The sequence below is a fragment of the Pipra filicauda genome, unplaced genomic scaffold (genome assembly GCF_003945595.2).
Source record: "Pipra filicauda isolate LSUMZ 115617 unplaced genomic scaffold, ASM394559v2 scaffold357_size738173_pilon, whole genome shotgun sequence".
Lineage (NCBI taxonomy): Eukaryota > Metazoa > Chordata > Aves > Passeriformes > Pipridae > Pipra > Pipra filicauda.
In genome coordinates, this window is record NW_024104484.1 from 149,683 (window position 1) to 167,879 (window position 18,197).

The 18,197-nt window shown below is 63.4% G+C and overlaps 5 protein-coding genes across 7 annotated transcripts in view; 2 read left to right on the top strand and 3 right to left on the bottom strand.

The window, feature by feature from the left end:
• The first annotated feature begins 60 nt into the window (after nt 1-60).
• On the top strand, nt 61-3,118 carry CDK10 (cyclin dependent kinase 10). Of its 2 annotated transcripts, XM_027744571.2 has the most exons (13): nt 61-248; nt 349-421; nt 599-670; nt 760-862; nt 984-1,065; nt 1,412-1,479; nt 1,719-1,771; nt 1,856-1,925; nt 2,016-2,075; nt 2,161-2,284; nt 2,371-2,510; nt 2,598-2,650; nt 2,720-3,118. In XM_027744571.2, the coding sequence occupies exons 1-13, from the start codon at nt 93-95 to the stop codon at nt 2,815-2,817; spliced, it is 1,152 nt and encodes a 383-aa protein (XP_027600372.1). In that variant the 5' UTR covers nt 61-92; the 3' UTR covers nt 2,818-3,118. The 2 variants fall into 2 exon arrangements, with proteins under 2 accessions (XP_027600372.1, XP_039240401.1); XM_039384467.1 differs by lacking the exon at nt 349-421 and having other exon boundaries at nt 66-248.
• A 513-nt stretch (nt 3,119-3,631) lies between these two features.
• On the bottom strand, nt 3,632-4,840 carry SPATA2L (spermatogenesis associated 2 like). Its single transcript, XM_027744553.2, has one exon. It carries the CDS (start codon nt 4,838-4,840, stop codon nt 3,632-3,634), a length of 1,209 nt encoding a protein of 402 aa, XP_027600354.1.
• Nucleotides 4,774-9,972, bottom strand: VPS9D1 (VPS9 domain containing 1). Its single transcript, XM_027744569.2, has 16 exons — nt 9,836-9,972; nt 9,185-9,257; nt 9,008-9,100; nt 8,756-8,918; nt 8,365-8,476; nt 8,154-8,216; nt 7,906-7,958; nt 7,740-7,827; nt 7,537-7,622; nt 6,976-7,445; nt 6,715-6,844; nt 6,445-6,638; nt 6,289-6,370; nt 6,032-6,136; nt 5,325-5,438; nt 4,774-4,859 (listed from the first exon to the last, which is right to left on the bottom strand). Exons 1-15 carry the CDS (start codon nt 9,950-9,952, stop codon nt 5,363-5,365), a joined length of 1,905 nt encoding a protein of 634 aa, XP_027600370.1. The 5' UTR covers nt 9,953-9,972; the 3' UTR covers nt 4,774-4,859; nt 5,325-5,362.
• A 110-nt stretch (nt 9,973-10,082) lies between these two features.
• ZNF276 (zinc finger protein 276) lies at nt 10,083-17,952 on the top strand. The gene is made up of 11 exons (XM_027744570.2): nt 10,083-10,240; nt 11,452-11,761; nt 11,875-11,927; nt 12,564-13,064; nt 13,909-13,987; nt 15,085-15,165; nt 15,473-15,583; nt 15,652-15,727; nt 16,092-16,209; nt 16,449-16,548; nt 17,189-17,952. The coding sequence occupies exons 1-11, from the start codon at nt 10,087-10,089 to the stop codon at nt 17,472-17,474; spliced, it is 1,869 nt and encodes a 622-aa protein (XP_027600371.2). The 5' UTR covers nt 10,083-10,086; the 3' UTR covers nt 17,475-17,952.
• Nucleotides 17,879-18,197, bottom strand: part of FANCA (FA complementation group A) — a 33,126-nt gene continuing 32,807 nt past the window's right edge. For both annotated transcript variants that reach the window (XM_027744566.2, XM_027744565.2), the window contains exon 42: nt 17,879-18,158. In XM_027744566.2, coding sequence (XP_027600367.2) covers nt 18,051-18,158 — 108 coding nt within the window. In that variant the 3' untranslated portion in view covers nt 17,879-18,050. The remainder of the gene's footprint in view (nt 18,159-18,197) is intronic.

The window sequence follows — 18,197 nt, forward strand, 5'->3', positions numbered from 1 at the left end:
GTAAGGACAAGGCCGCTATTGGTCTCTCCCGAGCAACCGTTGCCAGGGGCAACGAGGGTAGGTGGGGGGCCTGCGTGCAGGAGGCACGGCGCATGCGCAGGGCGGGCTCCGCCATGGCGGACACGACGGCGGCGGCTGACCCGGGACCGCCCGAGCCGGGACCGGCACCGGCCGAGCCCGAGCTGGAGCCGCTCCGGCTGCGCCGCCTGCGCGGCGATGGCTTCTTCGAGGTGCCGGCCGCCGACCGGGTGAGCGCAGCGGGTCCCCCGGGGTGTGAGAGAGCGCGTGGGGGGTCCCGGTGACGAGCCTCCGGGGCGGCACCGCCTGGACGCGGCTCTTTGGTTCCAGCTGGGCCGGTGCCGCAGCGTGAAGGAGTTCGAAAAGCTGAACCGGATTGGAGAGGGCACGTACGGCATCGTGTGTGAGTGAGAAGCCCTTGCCCCTCACAGAATCGCGGCACGGTTGGGGTGGGGAGGGTCCTTGAGCCCACCCAGTTCCACCCCCGCGGGGGCGCGTTGGGCTGGGGGGACCGAGGCTGCGGCTGCTCCTCAGCGGCGGTCGGGACAAACCACATGTGCGTGGTCTGTGCTGCCCCCAGACCGCGCCCGGGACACACTGACGGACGAGACGGTGGCGCTGAAGAAGGTGCGGATGGACAACGAGAAAGATGGTACAGAACGAAGGAAGGGAACGGGGGCTGCCGCAGCTCCAGCTCTGGCTCCGAGCCGTCCTGAAGCAGTTGTTCATCCCTCCCCGCAGGAATGCCCATCAGCAGCCTGCGGGAGATCACCCTGCTCCTGCAGCTCCGGCACCCCAACATCGTGGAGCTGAAAGAGGTGGTTGTGGGGAACCACCTGGAGAGGTGAGAGCAAAGAGTCCCCTCTTTTGTCCTCCCTCTGCCCTCCAGCCCCCCTCAGCCCTTGAGCCCCCTCAGCACACAGACCTGTTCTGGGGGAGCTCTGACCATGTTTTGTCTCTGACAGTATTTTCCTGGTGATGGGTTACTGTGAGCAGGACCTGGCTAGCCTCCTGGAGAACATGCAGACGCCTTTCTCGGAGGCTCAGGTATGAGGTGGGTCAGGATTTGGGTCCAGCATCCCTGAGAGAATGCTGTCACTCCCACCAAAACACCCCCAGCACCACAGGGGACTCCCTGGACCTTGTGCTGGGGGACTCCAGGGATTCTGAGGGAGTGTGGGCTCTCACAGAAGCCTCCAAGAACTTTCCAGCCTGGATTTTGGGGTGGAGCAGACCGGCAGGGAAATGGAGCTGGGAGAAAGTGCCCCCCCAGAACCCTTGGGAGGACATGGGGATGGGGGGACTGCAGGACACCCCGGTGGGTTTGACCTCCAGGGGTTTTCTCAGAAGGGGCTGCTCCCGCAGAGATTGGAGCTCCTGTCTCTGTCTGCAGGTGAAGTGTATCATCCTGCAGGTGCTCAAGGGCCTGCAGTACCTCCACGAGAACTACATCATCCACAGGTAGGAGCAGCAGGATGGAGCTGGTGGGGGAAGGGGGTGTCAGGGGACACCTCCCACAGCCCGGGACTGAGCAGCTCCGGTTGAGGGTTTGGTGCCCATCAGTGGCTCCATGTGGAAGCACCAGCAGGGCAGGGAGGCCCTGGAATGATGGGATTGGCTTCTCCTCATCATGGCTCAGCTCCAGGGTGCGGAGGAGCCATGCTGAGGATGGTGCTGAGCAGCCACTCTGTGCCTCACAGGGACCTGAAGGTCTCCAACCTGCTGATGACTGACAAGGGCTGTGTGAAGATAGGTGAGTGCTGGCAGCTCCATCTGCTCCATGCCATGGCCGGAGCTCAGAGTTCGGCTCCCTCCTGATCCAGAGTCTCTGTTGCAGCTGATTTCGGCCTGGCTCGCACCTACGGGATGCCCCCCAAGCCCATGACCCCCAAAGTGGTGACGCTGTGGTGAGTGGCCATGCCGGGGGTGAGTCCCCACAGCGGGGCAGGGGTGGCTCACAGCGGGGCCGGCTCTGCCACGGAGCGTCACCTGTGCAGGTACCGTGCGCCGGAGCTGCTACTGGGCATGACCACCCAGACCACCAGCATCGACATGTGGTAAGGGGGGCTGCCCAGGCGGGGGCTGGGGAGGGGCTGCAAACCAGGGTGGGGGTTAATGGGGAGCTCCTCCTGTGCTCCTCAGGGCCGTGGGCTGCATCCTGGCCGAGCTGCTGGCACACAAACCACTGCTGCCAGGCACCTCCGAGATCCACCAGATCGACCTCATCGTGCAGCTGCTGGGGACGCCCAACGAGAACATCTGGCCAGTGAGAGCTCCCTGCCAGTCCTGCCTGCTCTCCCTGCCAATCCCTGCCTGCTCCCTGCCCCCTCCTCACACTCTTGACTCCCCCAGGGTTTCTCCAAGCTGCCCTTGGCCAGCCAGTACACCCTCCGGAAGCAGCCCTACAACAACCTGAAGCACAGATTCCCCTGGCTGTCAGAGGCTGGGCTGCGTCTGCTCAACTTTCTCTTCATGTATGATCCCAAGAAGAGGTATGAGCCAGGCAGGGCAGGGAACCTGCCTCACACTGTCCCCTGGGCTAGGGTGGGGGTATCTGTCACATCCCCTTGTCCCCACAGGGCCACAGCCAAGGACTGCCTGGAGAGCTCCTACTTCAAGGAGAAGCCCCTGCGTAAGTACCCCCCTCCTGGGGCCGGGCTGGGGGGCTCTGGGCCCTGCTGACCCCCTCTGTGCCCTGCAGCCTGTGAGCCGGAGCTGATGCCCACCTTCCCACATCACCGCAACAAGCGGGCAGCGGGCACGGGGCCAGAGAGCCAGGCCAAACGGAGCAAGCCCTGAGCTGATCCATGGGGGCAGGCACAGTGTGTCCCAGCTGGGACATCCTCCCTTGGCCCAACAGCCCTGCCACTGTGGGCTCTGTCTGTTCCCAGCACACCTCCCAGATCCATTTCCCTGGAGGGGACTAGCAGGTTCCAGTCTGGGGCTGGGGGAGCGCAGCACCAGAGAAAGGAGAGTGGAGAGACAGGGCCCAGAGCCCTCTGTGATTAGCAGGGTCAGTCCTGTCCCAGGGGGGGCTCAGCCAGTGCTGCCTGTGGGGGGAACCCTGACTTTGCTGTCAATAAAAACATGTCAGCGGTAACAGGAGGAGTGAATGGCCTTGTGCCTTGGTGCCAGAGGCACTGGGAGAAACCACGGCCTTGCTATGCTTCCTGTGTGCCCCACATCCCTCTCTGGGGACAAGGAGATCCTTGGCATGAGGACACCTCTGTGACACCCTAGGCTGTGCCCCTCTTTAAGTGGATCCTGGCCCTACTCCCCTGGGGGAGGCAGGAGCTGCTCCCAGGGGGCCATGCTGTTGGCTGTCACCACAGGCCCTGTCCCTACCCTAGGACCAGGCATCCAGATCACCCCTCCCCAGGACAGGAGACCCCCACACTGAGGCAGCTGCTTTACTGATGCATGGAGTCATTTACAGTGGGAGCACTGGGGCTGGAGCAGGGCCTCTCCTCCTAGAGCCCAGCACAGGCACTGCCATCTCAGGGGGGTTGATGAGTCCAGCGTCCTTGTGCCAAGCCGTGGCTGTTCCTGTTCCCTTCCTGCTGCAAGGGCCAGGCAGTGGCCATGCCCCTCCTGTGCCCTTCCACCAGCAGTATTAGGAGTGGGGTCCAGAGCCATCGGCCAGCAGCATGTCCAGCTCCGTGCGCTGCAGCCAGAGCCGCTGCTGGCGCTCCCCGCGCAGCTCCTGCCCGTGGTGCCGGCTGCGGCAGGCACGGCCTGTGGCACAGCCCCCTGTGTGCAGCTGCCGGCAGGTGCTGCAGCAGTACGAGGGCAGCGTGCCCCGGCGCAGGCACGAGTGCAGCTGGTAGCAAGGCAGCTCCGGGGCATCCTGGGGGCAATCCTGGGGCTCCCCCAGCACTTGGGGGCTTCTGCTGCCCCCTGCAAACTCCTGCTCCAGGAAGAGGTGAGAGGTGTCTGGCTCAGCACTGCCCACAGGCTCCGGCTCATTGCAGTGTCCCCAGCCCCTCATGGGCACGTCCTGAGGGTCCCTCCACAGTGCTGGGGGGGCTGTGTCCTCGCCCCCCATGTCCTCGGGGATGTCCAGTGTGTCCCGGTACAGATCTATGCAGTCAGCAGCCGCCCCACACTGCATCCCTGGGTCCCGCAGCAGCTCCAGGCAGCTCTGCCCATCCCTGGCCCGGTGCCGTGCCTCCAGCAGCTCCTCGGCACAGGGCTGGCGTGGCTGCAGCTGCAGCGCCAGCTCCCCCAGGATCTCGCACTCCAGCCGGCAGCACAGGAATCCGGCAGCGGCTGCGATCAGCACCGGCCCCGGGGGCGGCCGGGCCACAGCCAGGCGGTGCTGGTCCCGCTGCTCGTAGCCCAGGCGGCCCAGACTCCGCAGCAGGTCGGCCTCGGGAAGCGCCGGGCGCAGCAGGTGCACGAAGGCGCCGGAGAAGGTCTGCAGGGAAAGCGGGGGCATGGCTGGAGGTGTCAGGAGACCCCCAGAGCATCCCCCCAGCACCGCGGGGCTCACCTGGATGGTGCCAAACTCCCGGCGCCACGGGAAGAGGTAGAGGTTGAGGGCTGCCAGCTCCAGCAGCCGGAAGGCGCCAGCCAGGCCCCGCAGCGCCAGCTCAGGGTCGGGCTGGCCCCGCAGCCCCCGGGCCAGCAGGGCCGGGCCGTCCTCCTGCAGGGCCCCGAGCAGCGCCGGCTCCCGCCGCAGCCGCTGCCGCAGCCGCTCCGCCACCGCGGGGTCCGGGCAGGGCCCGGCGGGGCCGAATTCCTGCTCCAGGCACCGCCGGTACTCCTGGTGGAACTCCTGCCGGAACTCCTGCCCGTACTCCTGCCTGTGCTCCTGCCGCATCGCCGAGCCCGCACACATCCTGGGGGTACCGCAGCGTGAGACCCCACTCCGCACCCAAACCCCGTGCTCTGGCACCCCAGGGCCCCTGAGACCCCAGACCCTGGGCCCCCACGCCTGTGAGACTCAGAACCTCTGTGACCCCAGACCCTGAAGCCCCGGCACTCAGACCCGTGAGACTCTCCCAGCTTGGCATCCCCCCAAACCTGTGAGGACCCCCAGCCAAAGCCTCAGCACCGGAACTCCGGCCGACGAGGGCCCCCCGGCCCCGTTTCCCCCCGCCAGCCCACGGTCCCAGTTCACAGCCACCTCCGGTGTCCTTCCCCGGCCGCGGTCCCCTCCACCTGCCGGTCCCGGCCGCTCCCGTTCCCCTTCCGCGCTCCCCGGCCCGGAACGCGCGAGTCGCCCGTGGCTCCGCCCCCGGGGCGGGGCTGACCAGCGCGACAGCGCCCCCCCGCGCCCGGGAGGACCCGGGGGCGGTCAGCACCTGCCCGGCGGTGTCGGGGGTCCTCCGCTGCCCCCTCCTCACTGCAGGGACTCCACGTAGGACAGGGCGCTCTGCAGGGACGTCAGGCAGTACCCCTCCTCCCCGATCAGGTACCTGCATCCACACCCGCCACACTGTCACCAAGGGGACACCGGGTACCTGGCACCACCAGGACACTGGCACCGCTGGGACATTGGCACCACCCGGACACTGCCATGGCCACCGCACCCAACACAGTGCCATCATAGCTGGGACACTGCCATGGTTGAGACACCATCACAGCCACCACACCACCATCATGGCCATTGCACTGTCAGCATCACCATGCCATCATGGCTGGGACACAGCCATGGCCAGGACACTGACACTGCTATCACAATGTCGTGGCCAGGACTCTGCCGTGGTCAGCACACTGCTACAGCCACCATGCCATCACAGCCAGGACACCACCACAGCTGGGACATCATTATGGCTGGGATACCATCACAGCCACTGTGCCATCATGGCTGGGGCACTGCTGTGGCCAGGACATCATCACAGCCACCACACCACCATGGCCACCACCCCGCAGCCCTGTGCTCACAAGACCTGCTGCTCCCACCCATGTTCCCTCCCCACACCTCCCACTCCGGCAGCCCTGTCCTGGGAGGAGTGACAGTGTCCCCAGCCCAGGGGTGCTTGCATGGCCCAGCATCCCCAGCACGTACCCCTCATGGATGAACTCCTCCAGGGCAGCACACTCGGAGAGCAACTGGGGCAGCCCTGCCTGCAGCACCACGTAGGACAGGATGGGCAGCAGGTCATCTGCCCCACTGGGACAACAGGGATCGTCAGCCACGGTGGCAATGGGGACTGGGGCCCCAACACCAGCCGTAGAAACTCTCAGCCCCACACCTGCCCCTCTCCCTCCCCCAGCTCTGCCTGGCCATGAGCCTGGCCTGCCCCCTGTGCCCCTTGCACTCACATGGCGGCCGAGGCAGGGGTCCGGGTGTCCCGGGCACCGCAGTACTCCTCAGCACACTCGCAGATGCCACGCAGGGCTCGCACTGTGGCACAGGGTGGGTGCTCAGGGTCACCTGCCAATCCCCGTTCCCCCCGACCCATTTCCCCTCCGACTCACCAATGCACTCCAGCTTCCTGCGGGGACAGGTCTCCAGCGGGATGAGCCGCAGGTCCTGCACTGCGGAGGCGTAGGGGGGGCGGCCGGGGGCCATGGGGAAGAGGCGGGAGGCCAGCCCCATGTCGGCGGGGCTGGCATGCCGGTGCCGCTCCATGCTGAGTGCCAGGGCCGCCTCACGGGGCCGGTGCACAGCCCTGGGGGCACACAGTAAGGGAGGGGCTGCCGGGAGGGGGTGACGGGGCCTGGCATCCCCAGGGTGGGTCATGGTACCTGTAGAGGGCCAGGAGCGGGGCCCAGAGTGGGGGAAAGAAGGCCTCCTCCAGGCAGGCCAGGCACTGGTCCTTGCCGGCGGTGGTACCGAGCCCCTCGAAGGCCAGCAGGGTCAGGGCCAGCAGCCTGTCTGGGGAGGGCAAGTCACGCAGCACACTTGTACCCCCCATCCTGCCCACCCTGCACCTCGAGTCAAAACGAGTTGCAGGAGAGCCCACAGACAGCCCCCATCCTGCCCCCACTCCTTCGGCTGCCCCTCACCAATGGCGTTGTGGATGTCCCTCACAATGCCCTTCAGCAGCTCTGGCAGCGCCGTGTCCTGCCCAGGGCCAGCCGGGGGCTCCGCGGGGGCCCAGCCCTCAGGGGATGCCAGGAACCGCTCCAGGTCCTCAAAGGAGCTCTCCCGGGGGGTCTGGGGAGCTCCTGCAGGCCCCAGGGTGCCAGCGTCAGCGAGGGGGGTGCTGGACTGGCTGTGCCGCAGCGCAGCCGGGCCGTGCTCAGGCACCGAGAACATGCAGTGCAGGCTGCGGGAGGCGCGGAGCCGGCGACCCCCCGGCTCAGCAGGCAGGGAAGAGCCCCCTGCGCCCCCCACATCCAGTGACAGGAAGGAGAGGCCCGAGGGGGAGGCGGGGGAGGCGTCAGCGGGGCCCTGGCTGACAGCAGGGTACAGGCGGGCGTACACCGTGCACTGCAGCCGCCGCAGGAGCTGCGAGATCGGGTGCTCGGGGGAGCTGCAGGCAGAGGGGCACAGTGGGTGGGGGGCACTGGCACATGGCCATGGCCTCCCCACTCGGGGCAGGGCCCTACCCACCCCAGCAATACCTGAGGAGGCAGGAGAAGAGCCCTGACACCACAGAGAGATCCGCCGGGCTCCGCTTCAGCTGGGCCTTCCACTGCCTGGGCCAGTCCTGGGGAGCGTCCATGGCTGGTTATGGGAATGGCAAGGTCTCCTGCCCCATGGCATGGCCCCCTGCCCCCTAGTACAGGCCCCCGCTCTCTTTCAGCAGCCCCCAGCACACACTCACATGGTCCTGCTCGTATTCGAGGATGGCAGCGTAGAGCTCTCGCTGCTCCTGCTCCTCAGGGGTGAGGGCCACATTGCTGGAGAACCTCCTGGGACACCCCGGGCTGGTGAGGGCACTGCCAGGATGTCCCTGGCCCTGGGGTCCCCGTGGTGACATCCCCACTCACCGGTTTGCTGCCTCCTGCAGCCGCAGCCGCCGCTCCTCCATCTTGCGCTGCAGCTGGGCCACAGCTCAGTTAAGGGTCTGGAGCCCCCACACCGACAACCTGGGGCTGGATCAGCCCTTCACCCTCCTCCATCCCCCTCCATCCCCCAAGCCAGGACCCCAAAGGCCTGTGAGGGATTGGTGACACCAAGGACAGGGCAGAGGCTCTGCCAGAGCTGGCCCTCAGAGCAATCCCCATGGGAAGGATACAGTCTCCTCCCGGGCCTTGGCAATCACCAGGTTCTCCATCATCTGCCGCTGCAGGGACAGTGTCTGTGGAGCAGGGGAGTGTTGGGAACACACCCCCCCCACACATCCCACAGTGGGGAGCAGAGGGTCCCCCAGGCACTGCAGGGACACTCTCCCTGCCAGCTCTGTCCAGCTCTATCTGCTCCCAGCCCCTCCTCAGCCCCCTACTTGCCAGGGATGTTTTCTGCAGGGACTGGCTGGGGTTCAGCCGTGCCACCCGTGCCTCATAGGCCGCCTTCAGCTTCTGGTTCTGCAGAGACGCCTCTTCCAGCGGGGTCAGCTCCCTGTGGGAATGGCCTCAGCACCCACCACAGAGCATGGGACACATCAGGGTCCCAGCCCACCCTACGGCCCCCTAGGCATGTGTAGGGCAGTCACCAGTCCTTGTGTCCCAGCCCACGCCAGCTCCCTATGTCCCATCCCTCTGTGTCCAAGCCCCCATGTCCCACCCTGTGTCCCAACACCCCCTGTCCCAGTCCCCCGTGTCTGAGCCCCTCATGTCCCACCCCATGTCTCAGCCCACACCACCCTCCCTGTCCCACCCCCCTGTTCCACCCCCGTACTTCCGAGCGCTCTGTGCCTCTGCAATCTGCAGCTTCTGGAAGATCTCCGGGGGCAGGAAGGGCGAGAGCTTCCCCCCCTCGTCTGAGCAGACCCGGCGGTGCCTGGGCAGGGGGGCAGGGCCCCCTCCCCTCTCCTGCACAGCCGGTTTCACCTGGGCTTTCCCTGGGGAGGGGGACAGGACAGGTCAGCTGTGCCCCTGTCCTGAGGGAGACCCAGTTCCCCAAAATGGGACCCCCCATCACATCACTCACCCAGCACTGCTGCAATGGATTTGACCCTCTCCAGGCACTGCTCTGCCAGCTTCAGCAACTTCGGGGTGTCGGGTGTGACACCCTCACTGCTCTCTGTGGGGAGGGGAGTGTCAGGGTCCCACCCACTGACCCCCCTTGGTTTGGGGGAGGGCTGGGGGGTCGGAGGTCCTGCCCTACCTGTCCCCACCGCCTCTTCCTGCAGGGCCTGCATGATGAGGGTGATGCTCTTCAGGTACTCCATGTAGGCCTCCTACAAAGTGAGGGCTCAGCTGGAACCCCCGGTACCACCCTGGGACTACCCCGGGACCCCCGGCCCTGCTGGCAGCAGGGAGGTGTCCGGGGGGGCACCCGTGAGACCCTCACCACCCGGATCGGGCCCTCCCCGGGGATGTCGGGGCTCCGGGAGGGGCGGGGGGCAGCCCAGGGATCTCCAGACCCCGCAGCCTGTCCGGGGGTGGGGAGAGCTCGGGGCACTCCATGGCCTCCGGGGGACACCAGGGCCGGGGCGGCCAAACGGGAGGCTGGGGGAGCCCGAGGATGCGGGAGGATCCCGCGGATGCGGGGACACACCGGGGATGCGGGACGAGCACTGGGGCGAACCCCGGGGATGCGGTGCGAGACCGGGGATGCGGGGGGAGACCGGGGATGCAGCTCCAGGGATGCGTGGGGAGCCCGGGGGTGCAGGAGGAGCCGCAGGGTGCGGGTGAGCCCGGAGAGGTGGGGGGTGAGGCCAGGGATGACCCCCGGAGGTGCGGGAGGATCCGGGGGGCGCAGCCCCGGGGGTGCAGCCGAGCCCGGGGGTCCCTCCCCGCCCGTCCCCGCGCTCACCCGTGTCCGCCCGGCGCTGTCCATGCCCAGGGCCCCGCTGGCCGTCCTCATGGCTCCCTGCAGCCCGCGGCCCCCCCTGCCCGGCACGGGCCCCTCGCCGCCCCCCGGCGCGGCCATGGCCGCGGGGCCGCCCGGAACGGCGCGCTGGGGCCGCGGGCGCGCCCGGAGTGCTGTGGGACGGACCGCGCGGCGGGTCCCCCCGTCCGGCGGGGGCGCTGCGGGCGGGCGGAGCCCCGGGCCCGGCGGGGACGATGAAGCGCGATCGGCGCGGGCGGTTCCTGGCGGCCCCGGGCGGCCCCCGGGCCCCCCCCGCGCCCCGCCGAGCCTCCGGCACCACCGCCCGCGCCGCCGAGCCCACCGCACCCCCCGAGCCACCCGCGGCCGCCGCCTGCGCCCCGGAGGCAGGTGAGGCCCGGGCGCGGGGAGCGGGGCGGGGGAAGCGGGGACACGGCCGGCGCCGCTGCCCCGGGGCCGGAGCGGCTGCGGGGCCTCCGTCGGGACCAGCCGCGTACCGGGGCGGACTATGGGGTCCGCGGGGGCCGGGCATGGGCGAGCGCATGCCCCCGCACCGCCGGGGCAGACCCCTGGACCCGGGGCGCGGTGCCGAGCGCGCGACGGGGCAGAATTTGCCTGTTTGTGGGGAATTTCTTCTCCTATGAAGCGCCGAGGGTGCCGGTGGCGGTAACGACGAGGTAAGGAGGGGTTCGGCAGACGGGGAGGATGAGCGGGGGAACCCCCTGCCATCCCGGAGGACTCGGCCGCTGCCTGCCCCGGTTTAGGGGCGACCGGGACCCTCTTGCCATCCCGGTTTATGGGCGACCGGAACCCTCCCGCCATCCCAGTTTGGGCTTTGGAGGTGACCGGGACCCTCCCGCCACCCCGGTTTGGGGATGGCCGATATCCGGGCACATTGCGGCTGGGGCAGGAGATAACTGGGATCTCAAACGGCTCCGTTGGGTGTCTGAGTTGGATCAGGGCCGGAAGGAGGCTGTGCCGGGGGTTTTCCTTGTGCTGGCAGACAGTCGGGGTGCAGCGGAGGGATGGAGAGTATTCCACAGGATGGAAATGCCACAGGTCACTGCACTGGAAGACACTTTGCATCCTGCCCCGCTGCTCTGGGTCAGGAGCTGCGTGTCCCCGGCTCCAGGGCACTATCCAGGGGTTGAGGAACGGGACAGCCAGTGCTGGGATGGCCGAGGGACAGGACACCGGCTGTAAATATTTGGGAGATAAACACCAGGAAAGGGGAAGAACTGCTGAAACCGAGGGATGGCATTGGCAGAGCCCCAGCAACACCACAGTGAGGAGGAGGCTCCTCTACTAGGACACTGGGGCCAGAAAGGCTGATTTTGGGTCAGCCGGTGTGGGAAGGGTCAGGGGGAAGGGAGGTCTCTTCCTACTTGGATTTTCTGTGCTTTGCTGGAGGCAGGGCTTTGGAAGCAGCAGGATGAGGGGAAGGGGAATATCCCACGTGTGTGGGTGCTGTCATCCAGCAGGGATGAGGGGAAGGGGAACATCCTAGGTGTGTCAGTTCTGTCACCTAGCAGAGATGAGGGGAAGGGGGACATCCTGGGTGTGTTGGTGCTGTTCCCCAGCAGTTCGGTCCCTCTCAGCAGGAATCGGCAGAGCCCTGAGCACCGGGTACTGTCGCCTGTGCCACGGGAAGTTCTCCTCCAGGAGCCTGCGCAATGCCTTTGGGAAGGTACCCGTGGTGGGGGAGAACTCGGAGAAGCAGCGGCGCGTGGACCAGGTGTTCTTCACCGACTTCCAGCGGCTGGTGGGGGTGGCGGTGCGGCAGGACCCGGCGCTGCCGCAGTTCGTCTGCAAGAAATGCCATGCCCAGTTCTACAAGTGCCGCAGCGTCCTCCGCACCTTCATCCAGAGGGTGAACGCCTCACCCACGGGCCATGCCAGGTCCAAAGGAAAGTAGGTGGCCTTTCTCCCGTCCCAGGAGCAGCGCGGTGTTGCACAGTGCTGCGTGGTGCCACGTGGTCCCTCCATGACCCCCCAGCCCCACTGTGCTGCTCTGGTTTTTGCAGGAGCGGCGCGGCCCTGGCACAGCCGGGCACGGAAGGAGGTGCCTCCTGCCTGGGTGAGTGCCTGCTCCTGGAGCTGCTCCCTTTTTCCTTCTGTCATGCCACCAGCTGGGGTTGATGGGTGATGGGGAATGACCATGTGCAGGGCAGGTCTGGTGTTCTTTGACACGGCTGGTTATGGTTCCCCTTCTTCCCTCTGGCCTCCTGTGAGGATCCTCACCTTCCCAAACTGAGCCAAACAGGCACAAGCTCACCTGGGTGTGCAAAGAGCAGGTGGAGCGGGTTTGGGTGGCAGTGCCAGGCCTGTTCCAGCCGCTATTGGACACCGGGGACAATCAGAAATGTACTTTCAGCTGTGAAGTGAAAGATGGAGGAAGGTGGTGGAATCACCGTCCCTGGAGGTCTTTAAGTAAAGACTGGATGTGGCACTCAGTGCTCTGGTCTGGTTGACAAGGTGATAATGGGTCACAGGTTGGACTCAATGATCCTAAAGGTCTTTTCCAATCTCATTGATCCTGGCAGGTGCTGGATCTGCCCCGCTCCAGCCCATCTGGGCGCAGCCCCTTAGAGTGGCTCCCACGTGCCTTCTGGGGCAGCCCCGGGGGGAACAGTTCCACATCCCTGTCCCCTCTGTGTCCCCTGCTGCCAATCGCTGTCCCCAGGCCTGACTGTGCTGCCTCTGTCCTGCGCAGTTGACCTGATCACGTCCAGCCCGCAGTGCCTGCACAGCCTGGTGACATGGGCGCACACCCACGCCGGGAGCTGCCCCTCGGTGCCCGGCCTGCGGAGTGTCCTGTCTTCCGAGTACTGCGGCATCATCCGTGCTGTGTGGGGCTGCGGGGACGGCCACGACTACATCATGGACACGGCCTCGGACTGCAGCACCGTGCTGGTGGACAACGCCCTGGCTGTCAAACGCGAGTGGAGCAAGGGCACGGCACAACAGCGCTTGACTGACAACGGGGCTGGAGCAGACAATGCCGAGGCTGTTCCTGCTCCCAAAGCCCAGTATGCTCCAGTAAGGACAGCTCCTTGCCAGCAGCCCGCGAACAAAGGGACCACGGCGGTGCCACTGGATGTGGAGGACGAGGCACTGCAGGACAGGGATCCATCCCGCTCGGAGCTGGACAGCGCAGCCTCTGTGCGGGAGCAGGCCCTGCCACAACCCGTGTCCCCGCTGAGCACTGCCACAGGTAAGGGATTTGCCTCCTGATCTCCCTCCTGGCTTCTGGGGAAGGGAAGGGAGCTGGAGATGTGGCCCAGAGAGCGATGGGGGGTAGACCCCCTTCTTGGAGACTGCTGCTCCTCAGGGAGGACGCAGATTCATCTGGGAAGTGCTGACTGCCCGGAGAACTGGCTCCAACTAGGGATGGGTAGGCTGAGTGTTGCAGAAGGGACAGGGTAACACAGGGTCATACTTCTCTCCCCATGTGCTGCTCCCCCTCTGATGGGGGGGCCAGACCCTGCTGCCATGCTCTTCCCAGGGACACAGCGTGGAGCAGTTGCTGGTTCTCCAGCACCACCTTTGCCAGATGTTTCTTTCTGCCAAACCCCAGGAGCCCCTTCTGTCCCCAAAGGAAAACTTCTGGGTGGGCTTGGACTGAGTGAACATGGGTTTGCTTCTGAACTGCCACAAACACCACTTTCATAAGTGAGGAATTAATACCTATTTTGAGTTCCAGAAGTGGGGCTGTGTTTAGCTCCAGTATCCACAGGAGATGTCTGCTGCTGGACACAGGAATGGCAGCTGGGACTTGCTTGGGGACAAGTCTTTCAATTATGGGTGTCACAGGGGGAACCAAAAGCTGCTTCTGGGAGCTGCAGGGCCAAGGCTGTCCTGTCCCAGAGTGCAGGGAGAGCCATCTCTGAGCACACAGACATAGTCTGGTTTAAACAATCATTGATTTGTCATGGAGCATGTGTTTCCTTCCCATGGTGTGACCACGCCGAGCACACCCAGAGCAGTCGGTTCCTCCTCGGCAGCCGTGGCTCTGCTGCTTTTCCTTGTAACGCACCATGTTCTCCTTCATTCCCTAGGACAGTTGAGTGGGAAGCAGGTTCTGTCTGCAACGTCGGATGAGCGGGTAAAAGACGAGTTCAGTGACCTTTCTGAGGGGTGAGAGAAGAGTGGGTTTAAAATAGCCTAAATGTCTTCTTTGCCAGTGTGAACTGCCCCAACTCGCAGAGCTCTTTCTCCACCAGCGCCCCGGCCCTGGCGGCCCCTCAGAACCGGTGCCGGAGTGGCGGCTCTGCCACGGCCGCCATGGGGCTCCTGGCACTGAGGCTCTGAGCTCCCCTCCTCTGCTGGCAGGGGTTTGCACACACATGTGCTTCGCGTTTGGTGGCTGCTTCCAGCAGTCCTGGCACTGTTTCATCCCCTCTCTGATCTGGAGAAGAAGCCATGCCGGGGGCTCGCTTGGTCTGGGTGGCGCTGTTCCAGCTCCTCAGCCTCGGAGCAATTCCCATTGTGGCTGGGGCTGCGGGAGAGCAGTGGGAGCTGGAATGCAGGCACGGGGTGGCACGTGGAGAAACCGCCCCGTTTGCTCCTGGGGAGAGTGATTAACTGGGAAGTGGGAGCGGGAGGGAGCTTGGCAGCTCCACAGTCCGTGTGAGCAAAGATTTGGCTCAATCCTTCCAACACAAGTATTTGGAGTGGGGCTGTAAATACACCAATCCAGGCATTCCAAAGGGCCAAGTGCAGAGTGAACTATCAGCTGAACTATCAGCTGTCACATTAAAAGTGCCACAACAGTTTATTGCCTCTTTCCTGGCTTTGGGAATTAATTGCTTCTTCCATGGCTTAAAACGTAAAAGAAGGAAAAAGAAAAACCCAAACCCACGTGGCTGCTACATTTGAGGGAACACAGAATGACCTGCAGCTTCATTAACCTGTGCCAGACAATTATGTGACATTCTTGCTCCACAAAATTCCTTCTCCCAGTAGAGGAAGCGGAGCCACATCCTCACCCATGAATAGATCCTTTCAGTAACAGCCATTTTTTTGTTCTCCTGACAGTGGTTCGATTATTCTTGCAGAGATTTAGTCCTAAAAGGACCTGATTTGGGTCTTTGCTCTCTTGAGGAGAGGCCGGGGAGGACACAGAGTGGCTGCCATGCCCCGCGGTGGGGATGGATATGCTGGGAACAGGGAACTGCTGGTGCCCAAGGGCCATCCAGGTGCTGTGTGGGTAAAGGATTTCTTCTCTCTCTCAGGGACTTCCTGAGTGATGATGAAAGTGAGAAGAGAAACGTGCAATCCTCAGATGACTCCTTTGAGCCTTACCCCGACAAGAAGTAAGGGGCTCTTGGGGTAGGGTGGGGGGGCTGGTGCTCATCCCCGCAGGGCCAGCACATCATTCCTTATGGCTTTGTTCCCTACACATTCCTGTGGGGTCACAGCGGTGCCCCCAAGCCCCACATCAGGCTGAAGCTGGGCCACATCCCTGATCCCCAGGCCCAGCACAGCCATAGCCTGGCTCGTGTACCTGGGGCCGTGTGTGCTCCTGCTTTGCCAGGTTAAGCATCAACCTGGGGGACACTTGGGTGGGAGGACTAAAATCAAGATCAAGTCTTAAACCACTGTCCTGATTCCTTTTTGGAGGGTTTCTGGCAAGAAGAGCGACAGCAAAGAAGCAAAGAAAGTGGAAGAGCCCAAAATAAGGAAGAAGCCGGGGCCTAAGCCAGGCTGGAAAAAAAAAATCAAATGTGAACGGTAAGGAGGCTCTGGGAGGCTGGGCCCCAGCCCCATGCCTGCACTGCCTCACACAGCTCTGCTTCCAGGGAGGAGCTGCCCACCATCTACAAGTGTCCTTACCAGGGCTGCACCGCTGTCTACAGAGGGGCTGATGGCATGAAGGTGAGCTGGGGTCTGCTCCCCTCCCAAACCAGTAGCTTCCAGTACTATGGAGTCACTTCCATGTGAGCAGAGGATCCCCAATGGGTTTAATTCCCTGCCTTGCTCTGTGAGAGGCAATGAGCCACTAAAAGCAACCGACTGGGAATCCCAGCCTCTTCCAGTCTGCTCTGCCTCTCCCTGCTCCTCCTGTCTTGGTAGGCTGCCATTGGTTCACAGCAGCCCTTGGAACAGATTCCGCTGTGTCTGGTTAAAGCCCCTGCTGCCAGGGGTAGATTGGGATGCAAATCCTGTTTTTTCACATAGTGGTCTCTGTTTCTGAGGATCCAAGCTTTTCCCTGTCAGAAGCTCTGTCCTTGCTTTGCAGAAACACATCAAGGAGCACCACGAAGAGGTGCGGGAGAGGCCCTGTCCTCACCCAGGCTGCAACAAGGTGTTCATGATCGACAGGTACCTCCAGCGGCACATCAAGCTCATCCACACAGGTATGTCCCAGCAGGGGACAGGGCACAAACACCCAACGCCTCGTAGCACAACGATTGGAGGTGCCATGGGAGGGCTCTGGGAGGGGGGCAGGACTGCCTGTAAACCTGGAACAACCCCTCACGTGGGGGACGCAAGGCAGGGGAGGAATTCAGACTCCAGCAGGGAGTGTGGGCAGCTGCGTGTGTGGTGCATGTTCCAGGAATTGGCAGATTCCATGAATCTCCTGTTCCCCTTGCAGAGGTACGGAACTATATCTGTGATGAGTGTGGGCAGACCTTCAAGCAACGCAAACACCTCTCAGTCCATCAGATGCGGCACTCGGGAGCGAAGCCCCTGCAGTAAGTGATTCCAACCCTCCCCTCACAGCAAGGGGATCAGAGGGATCAGTCACTGTCCCTCTGGCACAGGAATTCTGGGGTACAAATGCTGCCTGTAGCTGGCAGCATCCTGGCCAAATTGCTTTAAATGGAATAAATGAGGAGAGGGATGGAACACCTCTCCTATGAGGAAAGGCTGAGAGAGCTGGGGATATTTGGCCTGGAGAAGAGAAGGCTCCAGAGAGAACTTAAAGCCCCTTCCAGGGCCTAAAGGGGCTCCAAGAGAGCTAGAGAGGGACTTTGGACAATGGCCTGGAGGAACAGGACAGTGGGGAATGACTTCCCACTGCCAGAGGAAAAATTCTGCCCTGGGAAGGGGGAAGGCCCTGGCACAGGTTGCCCAGAGAAGCTGTGGCTGCCCCATCCCTGGGAGTGTTCAAGGCCAGGTTGGACAGGGCTTGGAACAACCTGGTCTAGTGGAAGGTGTCCCTGGCCATGGCAGGGGGTGGGACAAGATAAGCTTTAAGGTCCCTTCCCACCCAAACCATTCCAGGATTCTGTGATTCAGTGAAATGTCCATCCCCAACACCCGCTCCAGCTCCAGAGGTCTCCCTGGCTGAGTGAGTCAGGGTCAGATGCTGAGCCCCCTTTTGCCCTGCAGGTGTGAGATCTGTGGGTTCCAGTGCCGCCAGCGCGCGTCCCTCAAGTACCACATGACCAAACACAAGGCCGAGGCGGAGCTGGAGTTCGCCTGTGACCAGTGCGGGAAGCGCTTCGAGAAGGCCCACAACCTTAACGTCCACATGTCCATGGTGCACCCTCTGACCCAGACTCAGGACAAAGCCAAGCCACTGGAGCCAGAGCCCATCCTCCTCCTCACTACTTCAGGGACTCCGGAGAACCAGGTGGTGAAGCCAGAAGTGACTGTGCAGCAGGAACCCACCTGAGAGGGACGGGGCTCCATTCCCAGCCTAGCCCCGTAGAAACCGTACGGCAGAGTGGAGATTTAAATCTACGTTTTAGTCTCCCAGAGAACTCCACGGAATTAGCTTCAGCTTGCTCAGAAAAGGCTTGTTCTCATGCTGTGATTTCCATGCTCACGTCTGATTCAGCAGTGTTGTACTAAGAGTGTCTAATCCCAGGGGAAGGGACATTGGCAGCACCCCCTTTGTGTCCCCATCCCCACGCACACATAGAAACCAAGTTGGCCACAACTGTTCCCTGCCTGCACAGAGGTGCCCTTGGGGCCTCAAGGGGGACAGAGGACAGTGGGACAACTTTAAGCAGACATTTTGTTTTGGAAAAAAACCCCAAACAAACCATAATTATGATTCCCAAAGCAAGTCTAAACTGAAATTTGTAACCTACTTTTTATTGTAACAAGAGCTTCATGGTTACGCTTGTAATAAATTATTTACAAAGTAATTTGAAAAAAAAAAAAGGCCCAGGTGAGAAAGGTGGCATCTTGTGTGCCCTGGCAGGTGTGGTTGGAGTGTTGTGCTGTGCCAGTGTCTGCCCCTTGCTCAGAACAGTTCCAGCTCTTCCTCCAGCTCCATAGCCACAGCAGGCCTGGAGAAGTGCAGGAGAGTGGCTCCCAGCTCTGGGTCAAGTTCCTCACAGGTGGCCAGGAGCTGGGGAGAGGGCAAAGAGCCAGTTTAGACCTCATGCTT